Source organism: Pectinophora gossypiella, chromosome 23, assembly GCF_024362695.1.
Source record: "Pectinophora gossypiella chromosome 23, ilPecGoss1.1, whole genome shotgun sequence".
NCBI classification, from domain to species: Eukaryota; Metazoa; Arthropoda; class Insecta; order Lepidoptera; family Gelechiidae; genus Pectinophora; species Pectinophora gossypiella.
In genome coordinates, this window is record NC_065426.1 from 10,136,425 (window position 1) to 10,159,701 (window position 23,277).

A 23,277-nucleotide genomic window follows, 5' to 3' on the forward strand; every position below is an offset into this window, starting at 1 on the left:
TGGAATTCCTAAAACAATTCAAAATTATACCACGGGACGTTACATCACTTGAATATTAGGCTGGGTTTTCTAACATTATTATTATTAGTAGAAGATAAACGCGGATAAATTGAGAAGGGTAGATAAGGTTTCATAATATTTGTGGAAGTGTTCCAGTTTGTTATGATAAGTTATTAATGCGATTATTGTGTTCGTTTTAATGCATAACACTAACACATTAGGTAGGTAAATAAATAATAATTGACAGCTAACATTTAGTGAAAATAAGTGTTCATAAGTCTAGCATTGTAGCTGATAGAAAACCCCTCTGACGTGTGCTGTCAAGTAGGGGGTTAAAAAGGGCTACATCGAAGCAATTCCTCTAAAACAGCAATATTGAAATGTGACATTTGCGCATATAAAGTAAGTGCACAATGCAAACAAATGTCAAATGGCAATATTGCTTTTTAACCCCCTATTAGAATGCGGATAAAAACTTGAAACTGAAATGTAGGCGGCAGCACTGTTGAGTGCTCCTATATGTTGACAGTTATAGGACAATTCGTGATAAATACGGCTATAAAATACTAGCTTTTGCCCGCGACTTCATCCGCGTGGCGTGTTATAAAAGAGAGATCTTTGTGTGTGTGGGAGTGCATATCAAACAAGCATCTAACTTATGCAGTTTAGATTTTTTCATACAAAAGTTTCTTCCCGCTAACTCCCGTTTCCGTGGGAATTTTGCAATATCCTGTTGCAACTAAGCTTTAAGTTAACTAAGGTACCGGCATGCTAAATTTCAAGCGTCTAACTTAAGCGGTTTAGATTTTTCATACAAAAGGAATTCCGGGAATTCCTTTGTTAGTGCAACTCTTCGGTACCTAAGCTACGTCCCTTCCAAATTTCAAGTGCCTACGTTTAGCCGTTTAGGCAGTGCGTTGATATGTCAGTCAGTCAGTTTCTCCTTTTATATATTTAAATAGATATAGTGTATCCCGTCTGAAGCACGAGTTACGAAAAAGAAAAGCAGCCATTGGAAAAGGCAGTTTTGATTGAAAATAAGTTTTTTAAGTCTTCTACTTTCCGATCTTTATTGATTACATAATAATAACACTATGATTTTATAGTTAATAGTTTCGCAAAGGGTTTTAGTGTAAAAATATAACCAAAACAATGTGTTTGTTTTCTCAAATGCTATGGGGAACTGTCATAATTTAAGAATCTCAACAGTAGCGACAACTGATGGGAGAAATAGGCAGTTTTTATGCTCATTGAGCCGCCAAAGGCCCCTGGCGTGCCTCATGTAACGGCTACGTACTTACGTAAAGTAGCGGTAAAGTTTCTTAACGTGCCCTCTGAAACACTGATCATCATACGGTCAATCGCCGGGTGACCAGCCTGCAATTTCCTAACCGAACTAGGGATCAGTGATTTTGTAATTACTTCCTCACCGAGATTTGAACCCGGGATCGTAAGTCCAAGTTATCTTCAGTTGATTCTCTCTACACACTCCCATAAGGATTACAAACGTGAGGGTATATAAAGCATGGGAATGTAAGTAATGAGCTTGCATCAATTGACTAGACTTTATTATTTTTCGCAGCACAATACTATTTATCTCTAAGTCCTTGATAAAAGAAATTCATATAAGCAGTAACAAACACAAAACACCACAATACCCCATCTAATTATTATACTAAAGAACACATCAAACAGGACGTACTTAAAGAACGATTTTATTATCCTATGAAAGCTGACGACTATATCCCAATTGGGGTAGTCAGAAGCACGAACTAAGTAACCACGCCCCGCCGAGCTTTCTCTCTCAAAGTTTCTGTTATACTACCATTAATTGAGAATTGAATTGAATTATTACATTAAAAAATCTACAAAGCTAAGCTACACAGTCTGCAAATCCTTTACTTCTTGAAGGAAGGCTTCCAAGAGATGTCGTCAAGCCCATGCAGTTGTTTCCGCAAGTTCTGTCCATCAGCCCACTTCGAGTCCAGATAGCTGTCGTCCGCATCTGCCTCCAACTTCTTCCATTCTTCTTGCTTCCTGGAAAAGGAATAAACATTTCCTATTTTTTAACCCCCGACCCAAAAACGACGGGGTGTTATAAGTTTGACGTGTCTGTGTCTGTGTAAATGTGTATGTGTCTGTCTGTGGCATCGTAGCTCCCAAACGGATGGTCCGATTTTAATGCGTTTTTTTTTGTTTGAAAGGTATATCAGTCGAGAGTGTTCTCAGCTATGTTTGGTGAAAATCGGTTCAGGTCTTCAAGGTCATCAGGTCGTTTGTTAAGTGTGATAGGAATGTTACACGCTCAGCTTGCTTGCAAGCATATGTGGGATAAGTTATTTTTTGCTTTTTATAGGGTTTAGCATTTTTAACCTTTTGTTATAATAATTGAGTACTTTTTTAGGTCGGGGTTTTATTTTTTATAACGTAATATAAGTTCACGATTATATCCCAATTGGGGTAGTCAGAGGTACATCTCACTATGAACTAAGTAAACGGTGTGGGTACTTCACCGAGCTTTCTGTTAGACCAACGTGATAGGTGAGTCGTATCGCCGTCTATAATGGTCGAGACAACTGTGTTAGTGAAAACTGCACTCAAGATAAGTTCACATTGGTGCAAGTCGGATTCCAGGGTTGTTTATGTATGTATGTATGAGCAAGAGGAGGGTAATAGGCGTGAGTTTATGGGTATTGTTTACCTGTAAGCTTGCAGCATCAGCTGTTTCCTTTCCTCCTCCGTCATGATAGGCTCGCGACCCGGCGCGCCTTCCTTATTAGAGCACAGTTTCACCGTTACCTTGCATTTGTTGTTCTTCCCTGAAAAAAAAAGAAAGGAAGGAAATATATAATATAGCATATAAATATATTTATATACAGGGTTAGTGATTAGCAGATGTTAGTGACATCGTAACGAATACTAAGGCGAATGATTCAGACCATGATTCTGAGTTATATGGAACTTTCCGCCGCAAAAGAGAATAATGAGCTGAATCATCCCTCTCAGTATTCGTTACGATGTCACTTGCACCCCGAATATGTACATACAGGTAGCCATGCAAGAAGGTACGAGTGTTAGTGACACCGTAACAAATACTGAGGGGGGGTTCAGATTATGATTCATTCGTTTTTTTTTTTTAATAATTTCAGTTCTATACTTTTGCGACAGAAAAATCCACTTTATAACAACTCAGAATCATGGTCTAAATCATCACTCAAAGTTTTCGTTAACATCAAAAAACTTTGACAAAATAACTAAACACAAACAAAGGAAAATGTTGATCAAAATATTCATAATCATCATCATCATCCGTATAACTTGGTATCCCGTTTCCACAGGGTTCCTTACGTATCCTGAAGATTTCACAGGATCTATCTGATCTTCCAGCACGTAAAGGGAAAACCAATCCAATACAGGTTAGGTCACATGCCTTTGAAAGGCGTTTCTCGGGAATGTCGGTTGCCTCACGATATTTTCCTTTATCGCTGAGCACGTGATAATCATAAACATGGATTCGAAATCAAATTGAAAATGATCAGGCCCGTGGCGGGATTCGAACCGACGAACCGGATTCGTGCGACCTCACAGTGACAGTCAAGCGTTCTTCCATGGGTTTCCAGAAAAATCAAAGTATTGACCACAATTAAATATATAATACATAAATAAAAAATAAATAAATATATAAATAGCCTATATACGGCCCACTGCTGGGTACAGGCCTCCTCTCAATCAACCGGAGAGGGTACCACAATTAAACTTACCCAAATGGTCACTAAGCTTGTTCCCGCTGATGAATTTCTTTCCACAAGCCCAAAGACAAGCCAGGCTTGGATCAATCACTTCTAAGGACGCCTGGGTTCCAGTCAAGTCCTCCACGTTGTCTAACTCCATCCTTACTGGGTCATGAGGAGGAAGGCCATTTGGGAAGACTATCTTTGTTGCTCCTCGGAGTTCGTCAAGAGCTCTGGCCACGTCCTTCTGAGTCATACAGTAGCGAAGGTCCACCTGGGAAAGAAGTATGTTATATACAGTCACTGCCCGAAGAAGGTTCGTCAGTTTTCAAATAGAGTCTTCGCGAAGTTGCGAGCACATAATTCGTGGCTGACTTTGCAAACTGACGTATCTGCATTTTTTTGCTAAAATGATTTATGTTTTATTGACATTAACAAAAGGTTCAAATCAGATTCGCAAAAAAATCTGATACGTCAGTTAGCCACGTCAGCGGCGAATTGGCTACTTGACAGTTGTAACGATAAAATATGAATAAATAAAAATATATGATATTATGTCGGATAAAATATGGTACTTTATCCTCAAACGATAATTATGGAATAGTTTTATTTTGCTAAAATCAATTTTAATATTTATTTATTTTTTTAAATAAGAATCCGATTTTTTATGTGCGTATTCTACAAGACCTGAAACACGGGCGGCCATGATTGAGCTTCGTGTGACGTCACATATCACAAAATAAACAAAAACTATCTGTCAGGTTTCAAGTTACACTGTTTCAGCACGTTTTATATACGTTTTGCGATATATAAACAATATTTAGGACATTAATTAATGGTTGTACTTCTACACATGGGCACGGCCATTTCTTGTAGCTCATTTTTCAGATACCAGCGAAAAATCATTATAAACTAACGTATGAATATCATGGTACAACAAAACAAGGTATGCTCTAAAGTAACAGCTAACATTTTTTAAGGTTAGCCGCGCTGACGTCATCTCAACCCCCGTTGCCATTTTGTAAAAAATAAATTACCCACAACTAATGTTTTTAATTTACTTTGCAAGGCAATTTTGTACTTTTAATACCTAAAAGATTTACTTTCAGTTTTAATGTTTTTTTTTATAATATATATTAGTATTCTTCTTCTTCTATCGTGTGATTGTGTGGATTGTGTGGATTGTGTGGTGGACTGGTGGATGACCAACCTCATCAACCCTGGTATCAGGGTTACTATGGAACTGCTAAAGGCCCCTGACATGACTCATGCAACGACTACGTACTTACATCAGTAAGTAGTAACCGGGATCCAGCTTAACGTGCCTTCCGAAGCACGGATCAGGTAATCAGCCTGTAATGTCCTGACCAAACTAGGGATCACAAAGTGATAGCTATTAAGTACGTTAGTCAGTAATTCGCTTAATTTTTAATAGGTAATAAAATTCCTTGATAGTTGGAGATACCAATTTATATAGTCATGTGACACTTCATTCATAATTCAAAATCAAATCAAATATACTTTATTGCACAGAACTAAATAATTCATAATTTATTTATTCGCTTTAAAAATGGTAGGTACAGTTCGTCACCAAACGTCTAGCAATGGCGGCTTTTCATAGGATCGAACATACCGTATACACCCTATGACACCCTATGTAAACGTGATTATAGTAAATGTATTCCAGAGAATTCAATTTAATCTCCAAAGGTGATGTTACATTTAAGTGACAATACGTGTTAAGTGACTGATTCTCCCGAAATTACTCCAGAGCACTGCCTGCTCTAAAGTACTCTAACCCCAAGGTACTCTATATCAAAAGCTGGGGGATGCATTTTGTAGTGCCAAATGAGTACGTATTTGAATTTCGGAGCTATCTTAGCAATAATAATATTAGCTTGAAATGGATCCTGAGAATTGTTTGAAGGACAAGGATAAATACATTAGGGACCCATATCAAAAAAGCCATGGAAGCCCATTTGGGGTTCAAATCCCGATACGGGCCTAAACCAATGTTTTTTAATTTGTTTTCGAATTCTTATTGTGTTTGAATGTAAGTACATTGATAAATTAATAATAAATAGAACCATGTCGTATCAATTTATTTGGTAAATTGAAACGAAGTCTTGCTCTACGTATCAACAATGTCAATGCGACAAGGTTCTAATAGTTCACGATTTATATATATACATACACATGTTATTGTTTTTTTATTAGTAATATTATCTTTTTATTACCCGACTGCCAAGGTGTGAATTTCACTTGTATCTGGGTGTCGTCGACTTCTTTTTTTTGTCACGATTTGTTGGTTAGCCTCTGACTAGGTTACTAGGTTAGTTCACGATCATAATAAATAGAACCATGTCACACCAACTTATTTGGTATATTGAAACAAAGTCTTGCTAAATATCAACAATGTCAAAGTAATTCACGATCATAATAAAATAGAACCATGTCACACCAACTTATTTTGGTAAATTGAAACAAAAGTCTTGCTAAATAAATATCAACATGTCATTGCGACAAGGTTAGTTCACGATCATAATAAATAGAACCATGTCACACCAACTTATTTGGTATATTGAAACAAAGTCTTGCTAAATATCAACAATGTCAATGAGACAAGGTTCTAATTAATTCACGATCATAATAAAATAGAACCATGTCACACCAACTTATTTGGTAAATTGAAACAAAGTCTTGCTCTTACAATGTCAATGCGACAAGGTTCTATCTATAGTTCACGATCATAATAATAGAACCCAACAATGTCAATGCGACAAGGTTCTAATAATTCACGATCATAATAACTAAGAACCATGTCGCATTAACTTATTTGGTAAATTGAAACAAAGTCTTGCTAAATATCAACAATGTCAATGAGACAAGGTTCTAATAATTCACGATTATAATAAAATAGAACCATGTCACACCCAACTTATTTGGTAAATTGAAACAAAGTCTTGCTCTTACAATGTCAATGCGACAAGGTTCTATCTATAGTTCACGATCATAATAATAGAACCCAACAATGTCAATGCGACAAGGTTCTAATAATTCACGATCATAATAAATAGAACCTTGTCGCATTAACTTATTTGGTAAATTGAAACAAAGTCTTGCTAAATATCAACAATGTCAATGAGACAAGGTTCACGGTCATAATAAATAGAACCTTGTCGCATCAACTTTTTTGGTAAATTGGAACAAAGTCTTGCTTATTAACAATGTCAATGAGACAAGGTTCTAATAATTCACGATCATAATAAATAGAACCTTGTCGCATCAACTTATTTGGTAAATTGAAACAAAGTCTTGCAAAAAAAATATCAACAATGTCAATGAGACAAGGTTCTAATAATTCACGATCATAATAAATAGAACCTTGTCGCATCAACTTTTTTGGTAAATTGGAACAAAGTCTTGCTAAATATCAACAATGTCAATGAGACAAGGTTCTAATAATTCACGATCATAATAAAATAGAACCATGTCACACCAACTTATTTGGTAAATTGAAACAAAGTCTTGCTCTTACAATGTCAATGCGACAAGGTTCTATCTTATAGTTCACGATTATAATAATAGAACCCAACAATGTCAATGCGACAAGGTTCTAATAATTCACCGCATCAACTTATTTGGTAAATTGAAACAAAGTCTTCAACAGGATATCGTATCAACAGTGGCTGCAAGTTGTCTTTGATTACTTGTGGCTCTGCCCACCCCATTAGGGATTACGGGCGTGAGTTTATGTATGTATGTATGTATGAAACAAAGTCTTGCTTATTAACAATGTCAATGAGACAAGGTTCTAATAATTCATTCACGATCATAATAAAATAGAACCATGTCACACCAACTTATTTGGTAAATTGAAACAAAGTCTTGCTCTTACAATGTCAATGAGACAAGGTTCTAATAATTCACAAGAAGTCCTGCAAAATATCAACAATGTCAATGAGACAAGGTTCCAATAATTCACGGTCATAATAAATAGAACCATGTCACACCAACTTATTTGGTAAATTGAAACAAAGTCTTGCTCTTACAATGTCAATGCGACAAGGTTCTATCTTATAGTTCACGATTATAATAATAGAACCCAACAATGTCAATGCGACAAGGTTCTAATAATTCACCGCATCAACTTATTTGGTAAATTGAAACAAAGTCTTCAACAGGATATCGTATCAACAGTGGCTGCAAGTTGTCTTTGATTACTTGTGGCTCTGCCCACCCCATTAGGGATTACGGGCGTGAGTTTATGTATGTATGTATGTATGAAACAAAGTCTTGCTTATTAACAATGTCAATGAGACAAGGTTCTAATAATTCATTCACGATCATAATAAAATAGAACCATGTCACACCAACTTATTTGGTAAATTGAAACAAAGTCTTGCTCTTACAATGTCAATGAGACAAGGTTCTAATAATTCACAAGAAGTCCTGCAAAATATCAACAATGTCAATGAGACAAGGTTCCAATAATTCACGGTCATAATAAATAGAACCATGTCACACCAACTTATTTGGTAAATTGAAACAAAAGTCTTGCTAAATAAATATCAATGTCGTGGCCAGATCATAGATATTTCATGAAATGGCCAACTTCAACTGACCATATCGTTTAAACGTCAGCGTTTAATGATATTTCCATCCACGTTTGGCCATATCATTAATGTAGGGTGTCCATGATAAGCGGTGTAATAAAAACGCTAAATTAGGTAGGAAATAATGTATTACTCTAGTACAAAGTACAAAAATGTTTAAAAGTCAAATAAAAATTAAAAAGTCATTTTCGATTAACGGAGTGTTGATGTAGTTGACATATACGCCGTAACTGCATCTCGCTTTGAAGTCGTCGTCATATTTTTGACACTATTTCATGCCATTGGTCATCATCATTCAGTATACTTTTCGTGTGTAAGATAAACATACTGGCGGCTTTGGGGTGGCCCAAGGGCCACCCCCGCCGCACCCTAACCTACCGTTATGCCTTGTAAAAATTATAAAAAAAAGGATTATGATAATTTAAATTATGACAAAAACATTTATGCGTTTTAATAGAATCCCGTTTCAAGTAGTTAATGCCATCTGCGGCAAATCTACAATAAGTCACGTCAAAAAAAGAAACTTTACGGACAGTAGGATCGTCTATATTTTTCTTTTTTTAAATTAATATCTCTTCATTCGCAGTTTTAATTATATCATATTTTGAAATCCAATAATAGTCCATTGATTTACGTAGCGTGGTCACTCGACCTTCATCATTTGCTATATAACCTAAAAATAAAAATAAAGTTGCTGTCTACTGTTAAAACGAGTTTTTCTTTTCACCTTAGTGTCAAAACATTGCTTCACTGCACTTTTATCTTGTATTTGCTCATTATTATTCGTATTATTCGTGTTCACACAAGAATAATTATTGTCCGCCGCCATTATGCAAAACAAAAACAAAGCGACACCAGCGCCACTACCGGTGGATAATGTTACTATTTTACGATATATAGGATATCTCAGTAAAACAAACCACAATGTACACTTGTATAAATTATATTCTCAATTACTACAGCACTGACAGAAGCTTTTGACGTCCGATCACTTCGATCGTCCAAACAAGACTGCCTTCCGAGTGCTTGCGCCCTGCCAAGTACTCTCTCTACCAATTAGTGTTGCCAATAAAAAGGCAAAAAGTCCCACAGATATTATGAAAATAAATAAAACCTTACACTCGCCCATCCTGATAACATGTGTGACCTCACACATGTACCAGGTGGAACCTTACACTTGGCAGAACGAAGCACCCGTATTAAATAACTATAACATTATTATACAGCTAACGCCACAATCATAGCTACAATGTTGAAAAGAAAAGTAAAATTTTTAACATTACAAACTATTATTAACATTACATATTATTATCCTACCAATAATTACATGTATTATATTATTAATTCACAATATAGATAATTTAATTTATTTGTGAACTTTAATAAAAAAAAAAACTTAAATTATACATTAACAATATTCTCAAATATATAATATAACCCGTAGGACAAAATTATTTTAATCAAACAATCAACTAATTTTCCTTGTAGCTGAATATCCATTTGTAAATCACATCATTATAACAATATAACCAACTTTAAAACCTTGTAACCAAGTAACCAAGTAACCAAGTAACCAAGTAACCAAGTAACCAAGTAACCAAGTAACCAAGTAACCAAATAACCAAATAATCAAATAACCAAATAACCATTTGTACAACCTTAGAATTATCCCTATAACCCTGTAACCAAATATCTTTTTTTTTTTCTTTTTATATAATGACCAAAGTGACACTTATATTTATTAAATTATTACATAATATTATGTCCTCACAACCTTACAATCATAGACAACAATTAGACATATCAAATAAAAGGTTGCATTGTGTTTTCAGAAACTGTCATAAGACCCCCAAACGAATTTTGTGCTGTGTCAGTCCGAAACATGAACGTAATTGCTTGTTCACACTTGACCCGAAACAATACGATTATAGTTATAAAATTAGAGTAAAAACCGTTATGCTTAGTAACAATTTGTAAACGATTATTCGGAAATATTTTTGTCATCATCAGTATCATCCCCGACATCTCCGGTACTATCGTCATCTATTCCTAAAGAGGCTATGTGAATCCAAGGCCGCATTCTGTCTGCAGCAACAGTAGTTTTGCGTTTGTTTGTCATTCCTGCAAAACCCGCGATTGGAGTAACCTTGTAACGATCGTTTCCTAACACTTTTGCGACTCTAAAAGGGCCTTCGTAAGAAGGCATTAGTTTCGTACTTTGACCGTTATTTTTAAATGCAACTTTAGTTATTTTAATTAGGTCACCCTTATTATAGCGGTGCGCGGGTTGCCTGTTTTGATCGTAATAGTCTTTTTGGGCGTCCTGGGCCTTATCGATTCTCCGTTTAACTTCAGCGCGAAGGGATGGTAGATCGGAAACCTCCCGGGTGTCTTCTGTAACTTCGTTTAAAGCCGGGTTGACTTCCGAATTCATCGCTGTACCGAACATGACCTCGGCCGGTGTTTTTCCTATAGTTTTCTGAATGGTGTTGTTTAAACCCCATTGGATCCTTCCTAATTTGCTATCCCATTCTTTTTCATTGTCCCTTATGTTCTGCGCTGTTAAAGAGTCCAGTATGGTGCGGTTGTAGCGCTCCACCTGACCGTTGGACCTCGGGCTTGCCACCGCATTCAATATGTGTTTTATACCACGGTCTAGGCAGAACCTTCTAAATGCATGTGAAGTAAAACAGGAGCCCCGATCGCTCACCAATCGGTCTGGGGCTCTAAAGATGTCGAATATATCTTGTAACACCTTGATTACGTTTTGAGCGCTAGTATTCCGTACTGGCTTAATAAACAAAAATTTGGTAAACGAGTCCACGACTGATAATATGTGTGTAAACCCTCTCTTGGATTTGACGAAGGGCCCAAGGTGGTCGATGTGCAAGGTGTGGAATGGAATCGCGACTTTTTCTATGGGATGTAGCAACCCCTCCCGCGTATTAGTAGTCTTCTTAGCGTATGCACAATCAATGCATGCAGTAACGTATTTCTTCACGAACCGTGTCATTTTAGAGAACCAATAATTCTTTTTTATACGTTCTAGGGTTTTCTCGTAACCTACGTGGCCTATGTCGTCGTGATTTAACTTGCACAACTGCCACCTTGCACCCTTCGGGACAACCCACCTAATACACTCCTTATCTCCTCCTAAGCACCTAAATAACCTATTGTTCTTCAAGACATAATTTTCCTTAATATACTCAAGTCCTTTCGAATCTAAATCGCTGTTAATAATATTTCGTATCCTACATAACTCAGGGTCCCCCATCTGTAGAGTTAGTAACCAATCCTCATCGGATATCACTAGTACAGTGGGATATTCGACGGGATCCGAAATTCTCTCATCGCAAATTGGATTTCTGGAGAGAGCATCCACGTGACCCATCCTTATGCCTGCCCTATACTCAATGGAGCATTCGAACTCCTACAGCGCGATCCACCAACGGGCAATCCTAGGAATAAGATCGCGCTTTTCAAATGTTGAACGTAACGCACTGCAGTCAGTGACCACTTTAAAGGGTAAGCCTAAGAGATATACTCTGAATTTTCTGAGGGAGCATATAACCGCTAGCGTCTCCAATTCATACGAGTGGAAGTTCTTTTCCTCAGGGGTCGTCTGGCGGCTATAATAGGCTACGGGGTGGAGAGGCCCCGTACTCCCCTTCGGGCGTTGTAGTAATATTCCTCCGACACCTAACCGGCTCGCGTCTGTGTGGAGCTCGGTCTCCGCTGTAGGGTCATACAGAGCCAGAACTGGCCTATCCACCAGCTTAGCCTTTAGAGTTTTAAACGAATCCTCCTGCTCATTTGTCCACTCCCATATGGCGCTCTTTTTGAGTAATTTCGTGAGCGGATGAGCTAATTGAGCAAACGACTGAATAAACTTCCTGAAGTAGCTTACGAGGCCCAGAAATTGGCGCACGCCATGCACATTTTCTGGTGTAGGGAAGTCCAACACGCTTTGAATTTTTGCAGACCCAGGTCGCATACCTGCGGAACTAATTTCATAACCCAAGTAATCTATTTTATTTTGCAGGAAACTGCACTTCGATAGATTTAGCTTAAGATTGGATTTCTTCAATAGCTCGAGAACTTCCTCCAAACGCTCCATACATTTAGCAGAGGACTCACCGAAGATTAATAAGTCATCCAGATATACGGTGGCTTTATTGAACCGGACTGGTCCCAGGACATGGTTCATCATTCGTTGAAAAACGGCGGGCGCGTTTGCCAAGCCGAACGGCATACGATTGTACTCGTACTGACCGTCCGGCGTGACAAACGCAGTCAAGTGCTTACTCTCTTCTGCAATTGGTACTTGATAATACCCTGACATTAAGTCAAGTGTAATAAACCATGCCTGTCCAGATAGTCTCGCTATCTCGTCTTCAATTATAGGAATGGGGTATCTTTCCTTCACGGTCATAGAGTTCAGCAGTCTGTAGTCTACGCATAACCGAACGTTACCGTCTTTCTTCCGAACGAGGATTATCGGACTAGCATAGCTAGATGTCGATTCTCGGATAATACCAGCCTGCAACATCTCATCGATCATCGCCCTAACCTTCTCCCGTTCATGATGAGAGAGACGATACGGTCTGTAGACCACGGGGCGTTGGCTGTTCAGCTCTATCTTCATTTCGGCGACGTTGGTACAACCTAATCCTGCCAAGTCGAATGCGAAACACTGCTCATGACGCCGCAGTAAGTCAATGAGTTTAGCCTTATCTTCATCAGACACCGATTCGCCTAATCGTACTAAACTCTCGTCGAACTGTTTGATTAAAGAAACCTCACGACACGTGACGGCAGCTAAGGAATTTTCCGCGTTCGTGAGTCTGTAAACAGTTTCTACTAATTCAGCTCGAGAAAACACAAAATTTTCTTGAAGACAACACGGTACTGCACACGGTGTCATTGTGACGAAGAGTAAACCGTTGTTTACCTCGTAAACGCCGCCACACACGATGTATTGTCCGCCTGGTTTTCCTACCATTTTTGTGTCAACCACTATACTGCCAGTAAGCGGAGTCTCAGTCCCAGCCCTAACGCTGGCGGCCCCGTAAAGTTTGCAATGTGCCAATACCCTAACTCTCTCTAGATGTTCAATATCCTCGTTGAATTCATAATTAGGTATTTCGGTGTCGACATGTATAAACTGAAGCCTATTGACGTCCTTATAGACGACAATATGAGGTTGCTCTGTGTAGCTCTGACCGACAAGCATAGGCTTCTCTAAGAAACGATCTTCTACTATCCGACACGAAACAGTAGCACTCACACCATCAATTGATAAGTTCAATTTTGCCGAGCCTACAGAACATACTAGATTGTTGCCAAAACCCTTCATAGTGGATGGGGTGTGATCATGACAAAGCCCCAGTTTTGCGAAGCTAGAATGTTGAATCAGAGTGACTTCACTTCCGAGATCAATGAATGCTTCTAGTGGCACGCCTTCTACGCTTGCCTCCTTTATGAATTTGTTACATGGTCTCGTACTTGATATACGCATGGTTTTCGCCACTGCATCAGCCTTCATTGATCCTGCATCTGATTTGGACTGACATAGTTCAGGTTTATGTCCTACTTTGTGGCAGTTACTGCATTTGATCAAAGGTTTAGGGCATCTCGAATACGGGTGTCCCTTCTCCTTGCAATTATAGCAATAGAGGCCAGGATTAATTTTGGTACCAATCCGATTGCCAGACTTATCATCAGTAGTATTGTAGTTCCTGTCTTTTGTAAATGACTGTTGCGCGTAAAGCTCTTTGTTGTTGCTAAGAAAGAACTTCAACAACTCCTTAGGGTCGTCGCAACGCAACGCTAGAGCGCTGGATCTCATGGTCCTGTCCGTAATGCCGTGAATAATGCAATCGACGGCCCGCCTACCAGTGATTTCGCATTGATTAAGGAGTGATAGCTTCTCATAGAAATAGTTTTGGATTGGTTCGTTATTCCTACTCTTACGCCTAAGCATATCTTCGAGCATCTGCCCATAATTTTCTTCGCACGGAAAAGCGTCAATTAATTTAACCTGCCACTCTTCCCAAGTATATAATATCGTATTCAGACTTTCGTACCAAGTCTTGGCTAGTCCTGACAACTTCTGCATAGCAAAATGCACTACAGTCTTATCATCCCAGCCGTAGACCTTCGCACACTCGTTCACCTTTTTAAGCCAAATATCCATACGTTGGTTTTTCTCTGAAGGATTGAATTCTGGAATAATATTTTTATTATCTAAACCTCTGTTCGAGAATTGTGTGCTCGGGCCTGGCGGTTGTGATGGGAAGATGTCTTTAATAGTTTTTATAATTTGAACAACGTCTTTAGATGAGAAAGAAGGGCTACGTGACCTTATTGTACGATGTTCGGCGGGGATCCTCCCGCTGGCTGCATCGGGCCGTCGGCTGCGGCTGTGGCTGCGGCTGTGGCTGCGGCTGCGGCTGCGACTGCGGCCACTGCGGTGACTGCTGCCCCTCGTCCCCTCGCGCGCCTCGCGCCTCTCGCTTCGGCGTCGGCGTAGCTCATTGTCGCGTTCCCGTTGCAACTCAAGCTCCAAAAGGCGAACTCGTTCTTGCTCGCACCTTAGCGCCTGTTCACGCTCCCGCAAGCGCCGACTGTGGCTGCGGCTGCGACTGCGGCTGCGTCGGACGCTTTCGCGTCCAGGGCTGCGCCTGGAACGCGATGGGTTTCGCCGAGGAGTTTCCAGACTCCGTATGTTATCATCTCCTTTCTCCATTTCCTGAAACTCGTCATTCGAAATTGTGTTCGTTAGTAGCAATTCAAAGCTATAATTCAAATCATCTAGAAAACGGTGCGTTTTACAGCAAATCTAGTGAAAATTTTACCCCCCTTTAGGAAAACCCATGCCTATTATACTAAATTAGATTATCATGAAACATTCAGAAATTTCAGAATTTTTACATGAACTTATTATAATTGCACTTGCATATAAGTTATACGTTATAAATTACTTATTAAACGTCGTGTAAAACCACGTGGCATGTAACCGGGATCTTATTAGACCACGTGTCAGCCCACGTGGCGGGTAACTGCGTTTCACGAAAGATGGTAGATAATATGATAATAAAATTAACGTGGATTGGTAATTTTCTAGCCAAGAGGCAAGGGCCCTTCAAGAAAAAGCTATTAAGTTATTTACATTTCATAAACAACATTCTTCGCAATCAAACACGATATGTATTATACCAAACTCATTTGTAAGAGAAATAACTTCTAATTATTTAAACACCACAGATAAAAGAAAATAAACTGTACGTGTGTACTTACCAATTTTGCGTTCACGATCCCACTTCTGAGATATAGGATATCTCAGTAAAACAAACCACAATGTACACTTGTATAAATTATATTCTCAATTACTACAGCACTGACAGAAGCTTTTGACGTCCGATCACTTCGATCGTCCAAACAAGACTGCCTTCCGAGTGCTTGCGCCCTGCCAAGTACTCTCTCTACCAATTAGTGTTGCCAATAAAAAGGCAAAAAGTCCCACAGATATTATGAAAATAAATAAAACCTTACAGATATGATCGCTAACGTTTGGCCATATCATGAAGTAATCATGCATTTAGTTGGTCATATCGTTAAACGTTTTGTGTTCATTGATCTGGCCAAACCACATCATGATGTGGCCAACGAATGTTGTTCTATTTCATGAAATACGACCATTTCATGAAATGGTCGATCATTTCATGAAATGATCAATTCTATGATATGGCCACGATATCAACATGTCATTGCGACAAGGTTAGTTCACGATCATAATAAATAGAACCATGTCACACCAACTTATTTGGTATATTGAAACAAAGTCTTGCTAAATATCAACAATGTCAATGAGACAAGGTTCTAATTAATTCACGATCTTAATAAAATAGAACCATGTCACACCAACTTATTTGGTAAATTGAAACAAAGTCTTGCTCTTACAATGTCAATGCGACAAGGTTCTAATAATTCACGATCATAATAAATAGAACCTTGTCGCATCAACTAATTTGGTAAATTGAAACAAAGTCTTGCAAAATAGCAACAATGTCAATGCGACAAGGTTCTAATAATTCACGATCATAATAAATAGAACCTTGTCGCATCAACTAATTTGGTAAATTGAAACAAAGTCTTTCTTATTAACAATGTCACAAGGTTCTAATAATTCACGATCATAATAAATAGAACGTTGTCGCATCAATTTATTTGGTAAATAGAAATAAAGTCTTGCTTATTAACAATGTCAATGAGACAAGGTTCTAATAATTCACGATTATAATAAAATAGAACCATGTCACACCCAACTTATTTGGTAAATTGAAACAAAGTCTTGCTCTTACAATGTCAATGCGACAAGGTTCTATCTATAGTTCACGATCATAATAATAGAACCCAACAATGTCAATGCGACAAGGTTCTAATAATTCACGATCATAATAAATAGAACCTTGTCGCATCAACTTTTTTGATAAATTGGAACAAAGTCTTGCTAAATATCAACAATGTCAATGAGACAAGGTTCTAATAATTCACGATCATAATAAAATAGAACCATGTCACACCAACTTATTTGGTAAATTGAAACAAAGTCTTGCTTATTAACAATGTCAATGAGACAAGGTTCTAATAATTCATTCACGATCATAATAAAATAGAACCATGTCACACCAACTTATTTGGTAAATTGAAACAAAGTCTTGCTCTTACAATGTCAATGAGACAAGGTTCTAATAATTCACAAGAAGTCTTGCAAAATATCAACAATGTCAATGAGACAAGGTTCCAATAATTCACGGTCATAATAAATAGAACCATGTCACACCAACTTATTTGGTATATTGAAACAAAGTCTTGCTAAATATCAACAATGTCAATGAGACAAGGTTCTAATTAATTCACGATCATAATAAAATAGAACCATGTCACACCAACTTATTTGGTAAATTGAAACAAAGTCTTGCTCTTACAATGTCAATGCGACAAGGTTCTAATAATTCACGATCATAATAATAGAACCTTGTCGCATCAACTAATTTGGTAAATTGAAACAAAGTCTTGCAAAATAGCAACAATGTCAATGAGACAAGGTTCTAATAATTCACGATCATAATAAAATAGAACCATGTCACACCAACTTATTTGGTAAATTGAAACAAAGTCTTGCTCTTACAATGTCAATGCGACAAGGTTCTATCTATAGTTCACGATCATAATAATAGAACCCAACAATGTCAATGCGACAAGGTTCTAATAATTCACGATCATAATAAATAGAACCTTGTCGCATCAACTTATTCGGTAAATTGAAACAAAGTCTTTCTTATTAACAATGTCACAAGGTTCTAATAATTCACGATCATAATAAATAGAACCTTGTCGCATCAATTTATTTGGTAAATAGAAATAAAGTCTTGCTTATTAACAATGGCCCCGATTCCTGCAAACACCGCCTAATTTTATTTTAAGTTATATATCCGTCATTTTCATATCCGTCGAAAAGGAAAGGGACGGATGATTCACAGCTCTTAATTTTAGGAAGAATGAGTAAATGAATGTGTCGGGTTATTGACTGATGTAAAATTTTTAGACGGTTGGTTTAGATTTGTGCTTAAAATTGACGTGTGTTCCATAAATTTTATGCTTGTCAATTACCCGTCCCTTTCCTTTTCGGCGGATAAGAAAATGACAGATATAACTTAAAATAAAATTAGATGGTATTTACAGGAATTAGCACCAATGTCAATGAGACAATGTTCTAATAATTCACGATCATAATAAATAGAACCATGTCGCATCAACGCTGTTGGTAAATTGAAACAAAGTTTTGCTTAATATCAACAAAATCAACCGACATGGTTTTAATTGTTCACAGTCGTACTCACTCACACTACGTCCTACATCTACGCTCCATATCATATTTCGTCATATTATCATTTATTTATTTTTTTATTTTATCTTTTTATTACCCGACTGCCAAGAAGGTGTGAGTTTCACTTGTATCTGAGTGTCGTCGACTTTTTTATATTTATGAGTTTGTTGGTTAGCCTCTAATGGCAACTCGGCCGGTCAAATTGGGAGCGCTGTTGGCTATCATGTATGTGTATTTTATATTATGTTTTATCATAATAAATAGGACCTTATCACACTAACTTTTTTGGTAAATTGAAACAAAGTCTTGCTAAATATCAACAATTTTAATGCGACAGGGTTCTAATAGTTCACGTTCGTACTCACATGTGAGGGGTGCCATCTACGCCCCATATCGTATTTTATCATATATTTTTTTTTTATTTCATCTTTTTATTACCCGACTGCCAAGAAGGTGTGAATTTCACTTCTGGGTGACGTCGACTTCTTTTTTTTGACATGACATTATTTGGTTATTCTCTGATGGCAACTCGGCCGGAGAAATGGGGAGCGCTGATGGTTGGTTGTTAATGCATCATAATAAATAGAACCTTGTCGCATCAACTTATTTGGTAAATTGAAACAAAGTCTTGCTAAATATCAACAATGTCAATGCGACAAGGTTCTAATAGTTCACGATTGTACTCACGTGTTTCTTGCTCACGTACTCTTTGGCAGTCTCGATTGCTTTCTTCAACACCTCCTGCATGTGAGTAGGGGGCGCTAATCCACATCTACGCCCCATGTCGTCCTTGCACTCCACGTAGTCAGGGGGGGCGCAACGCTTGGCCCAGGGGTCCGTTAGCTTTAATTCCTTTACCTGTCAAAGTGTGAGATGGTTGCTTATATGGTTGTGTAGAGCAAACCGGTACCAGACTTGTAGCACTCAAATAAACAGCCTATATACGTCCTACTGATGGGCACAGGCTTCCCCTCAATCAACCGGAGAGACTATAGAGCATACTCCACCACGCTGCTCCACTGCGGGTTGGTGGAGGTGTTTTTCCTGCTAATAGCCGGGACCAACGGCTTAACCCTCCCGAAGCACGGAAACATCTTACTTTTTCGGACAATCAGGTTATTTAAGCCTGCGAAGTCTTTACCAAACAAAACAACAAAACACAAAGTAAATCGAACCCGGACCTCCAAATCGTAAGCCTAACGCTCTAACCACTAGACCACGTAGGCTGTTCGATTCCATTATGGATGGCGATATGACTCACCATCTAACACGTTGGTTTAAAAGAAAGCTCGGGTGAGTTGTGGGTACTTACTTAGTTCACCTTGCGATAGATGAACCACTGACTACCCCAATTGGGATACAGTCGTGAGCTTATGTTATAAGTGGTACCCTACCAGTCAAATGTTGGCAACATTGCGTTCTGTATACTACGTATAACCAAATACATTAACATTATATGGGCCATCATTTGTTACCCAAACCATAGAATAAGAAATAATACTACGTATACAACGGCAACTCTCCGCTCCCCACCAGCAGCTGAGCTAGGTTTACCTCACCCCTCGGACATAGTTTAGTCTTCAATCGTATGGCGTCAGACGTCACACACACAGGTGCGCGTGTACGATAACGTCAATTTGTAGTGTCTATGTAAAACGAGGTGTTTTGTATGAAGTTCCTGGGGTTTGCCCATACCAATATAAGACAGCCAATCCCGAAAGGGATTACAGGCGTTTCCTGTTGTTAGTATATTTACCCTGTCTTAAAAAAATCTTCCCCTTAATTAAGGGAAGGCTCCATTGACCCGGCCACCATAAGACACAACGAGCCGTGTCTCAGTCCTTGTAAGCACAAAGCCTTTCTAATCCGGGATAAGTATCCCCGAAACTACTTACTACTTCTTGTCGTCAACTACTTTCACTTTTATCCCGATATAGAAAAAACTAACACAATAAGGATTACTTGTCGTGTTGTAGATAAAAGATCTTTTTGATTTTTGTTTTGTTTTTTCTTTCCGCCCCGGGACTGTATTCTTCTTCTTTTCCCTAGCGTGAATCCTGTCTTTCGCGGAGGTCAGTTTCCTGCTCGATTTTGTATTATCCTATAGACTAAAGAATCAAATACGTCATCATCATCATGTCGTCCAAACCGAATCCGGCGACGGCGACTCCTAAATATCTATCCCGGGTCGTTGTTGTGGTGAGCTCTGATGTGGCTGGCGAAATCGAACTTCGACTTGAAGGTGCGGTCACACGGCACACAATAAAGCTGGCCTGACGAACCAGCGAATAGCGTGAATATAGCGTGAATTTATTTGAAGAGAAGCGTTTATAAGATCTAGACGCAAAGCGCATACTCAATACTCAATAACTACAGTCATGAGCAATATAATGTACCCACTTTAGAACCCTGTCGCACTAACATATTTGACATTTTGTGAGACTTACAGTTCAATTTGTCAAAAAAGTTAATGTGACATGGTACCAAAGTGTATACATATTAATGCTCGTGACTGTACGTACATACTCAATAGTACGTATAATCCATACACAAACAGCCTATATACGTCACACTGCAGGGCACAGGCCTCCCCTCAATCAACCGGAGGGGGTATGGGGGTATGCTCCATACGTATAGATCACTCTACTTTCCACTACAATAAGTTAGGTCAATAAAAAAAGAAGCTGAGATTAGTTTATTAATGGTGCTAATTCCTGTAAATACCATCTAATTTTATTTTAAGTTATATCTGTCATTTTCTTATCCGCCGAAAAGGAAAGGGACGGGTAATCGACAAGCATAAAATTTATGGAACACACGTCAATTTTAAACACAAATCTAAACCAACCGTCTAAAAATTTTACATCAGTCAATAACTCGACACAGTTAAGTAGACAGCACGTCAAACGGATTGCATACCAGCGACGTACCTTTTTGATTCGCCCGGGTTATTCATTCATTTACTCATTCTTCCTAAAATTAAGAGCTGTGAATCATCCGTCCCTTTCCTTTTCGACGGATATGAAAATGACGGATATAACTTAAAATAAAATTAGGCGGTGTCTGCAGGAATCGGGGCCAATACCACCCTTAGTTCATCTTGAGATGGATGTACCTCTGACTACCCCAATTGGGATGTAGTCGTGAGCTTATATTGTGTCAGAAAAAGACTACCTACAGTCAATGCGCTACAACCATACCTGCTCGTCAGTAAGTCCTTGCATCTCCAGAGGCATGAAGGTCCCATGCTTCATCAGCTCTTCACCTTCGTAGCATATCCTCGTCACCTTCAGTCTCCCGTTGTATATGGCTACGATGTCTTTCACGACATCGTCTACCTGGAATGTTATTTGAGGGTGTAGGGACCCTAGTCAGTTTCTATTTATTTATATCACACACCACGAATTTAAGAGCTACGCTGTAGCTACGGTGTAGCATACTCCATTCTCGTCTATTAAAGGCCAATTACTTCACTTCCTTGACACGACGTTCGCCTTCTCTTTAATCTGTTCCATGTAAGCTCTACCTGGTTTTCCCCTTCCACACTTTCCTTGTAGCTCTGTTCTATGATATTTTTAATAAATTTGTCGTGTCTTATGAAGTGTCCGATCTTGTTTCTCTGTCCTACAAAAACTGTCAATATTTGCCTCTTTTACCTTACATACACACCAAACATACATACATATTACTACTATTATTTGTATGTCGTTTCCATATCTCGAGACTACGGAGTCCCGGACTTTTGGAAGGCGTGCGTGGGGCCGAAGCCAACACGTAGAGGCCCCTTAAGACAATTTAATCTAAATGTGGTGTGACACCAACCGGCCCTTTCGGGCCAAAAGTTCTACTTTCGAAAAGGACCACTGTCCCAAATCGTCTTCTTCCCAAAACGGCAACAGGGACTGTGGTCCTTTTGGGAAGTAGACCTTTTGGACCGAATGGCAACCGCCTTCGGCGATTATCCCTATATGCACTATGGGAGTGCACCCAAAGACAATCCCCGGTTCGTGGAAGACTATTGTAGATTACGGAAACAAAAGGAACTATTCAATCTTACCTCATTGTCCACATTAGTTTCATAAAGAAACTGATTCTCGTCACCTCTCTTCACGTGAAGAATAACCATTTTTCTTCAGAACAATGTTTTCTTCTGCGTTTATCGAAACCAACCAGCTCTCAACCAACTTTGAGTGCCAATGTTATGCTTATTGAACAAATATTGAGTTGCTATGGCAACTGAACTTGTTATTGGTTGCTATGGCATCAATTTATTCGTCAGTGTGGTTATTTAAGTATGAAGATCGCATAAAAGTATGAATAAATCAACATAATAAAAAAAACATAATCTAAACTCACGCACCACAATATTCCCTGTTGGGGTAGTCAAAGATCTCTTCGCTTTCTGTAAGACCAACATGACAGGTGGTGGTGATGATTAAAAAAAGTACAATAGGCAGCCTTATTCCAAAGGCAGCAATTTCTTCCAGGCACCCTTTGTCAATTTATTTAGAAAACAATTACGTCTGCGCTTAGTGCGTTCAACAGGTCGTTTTGTACTAGAAAAGCTGATTTCTTTTAGAAAATGTCAGTGTTGCCAAATACTTAATACGGCGCCTCACTAATTGCTTTATACTGGTAACAAAAATATTGCGAAATTCCAAACCAATTACAAAAACACTGACAAGACATATTGCGAACACATGCCCGATCACACGGCCGCCTGACAAAAAAATGCGAGCAAACTCTCGAACGCGCAAAAAATCGTTGCTATTTATTTCTCTCAGGCGCTTTTTCTGAAGGTGATTGATGACGAAATCGCTAACTTCGTTGAAAGAATGTGAGTAGACTTCTCTAACTTTAGTCGACCGAGAGTGGGTCGGGCAGATTATCTGGCCCACTGGGCAGTTTGCGGTACATTAGGCAAAGGTCCACGCCCGCTTTGCCTTCTATGGGGCTGGCCGTTGATAGAATATTTTATTTATACCTCTATGAACTTTTTGTGTAGAGATTTTAGTGTGGAATTTCAAAATTGTTTTAT

General features: G+C 38.5%; 1 protein-coding gene across 1 annotated transcript; it reads right to left on the minus strand.

The window, feature by feature from the left end:
• Positions 1–1,738: 1,738 nt before the first annotated feature.
• LOC126377629 (cilia- and flagella-associated protein 298-A) lies at positions 1,739–22,404 on the minus strand. The gene is made up of 6 exons (XM_050025473.1): positions 22,297–22,404; positions 21,440–21,577; positions 18,927–19,097; positions 3,762–4,005; positions 2,702–2,819; positions 1,739–2,037 (listed from the first exon to the last, which is right to left on the minus strand). Exons 1-6 carry the CDS (start codon positions 22,363–22,365, stop codon positions 1,899–1,901), a joined length of 879 nt encoding a protein of 292 aa, XP_049881430.1. The 5' UTR covers positions 22,366–22,404; the 3' UTR covers positions 1,739–1,898.
• Positions 22,405–23,277: the final 873 nt, after the last annotated feature.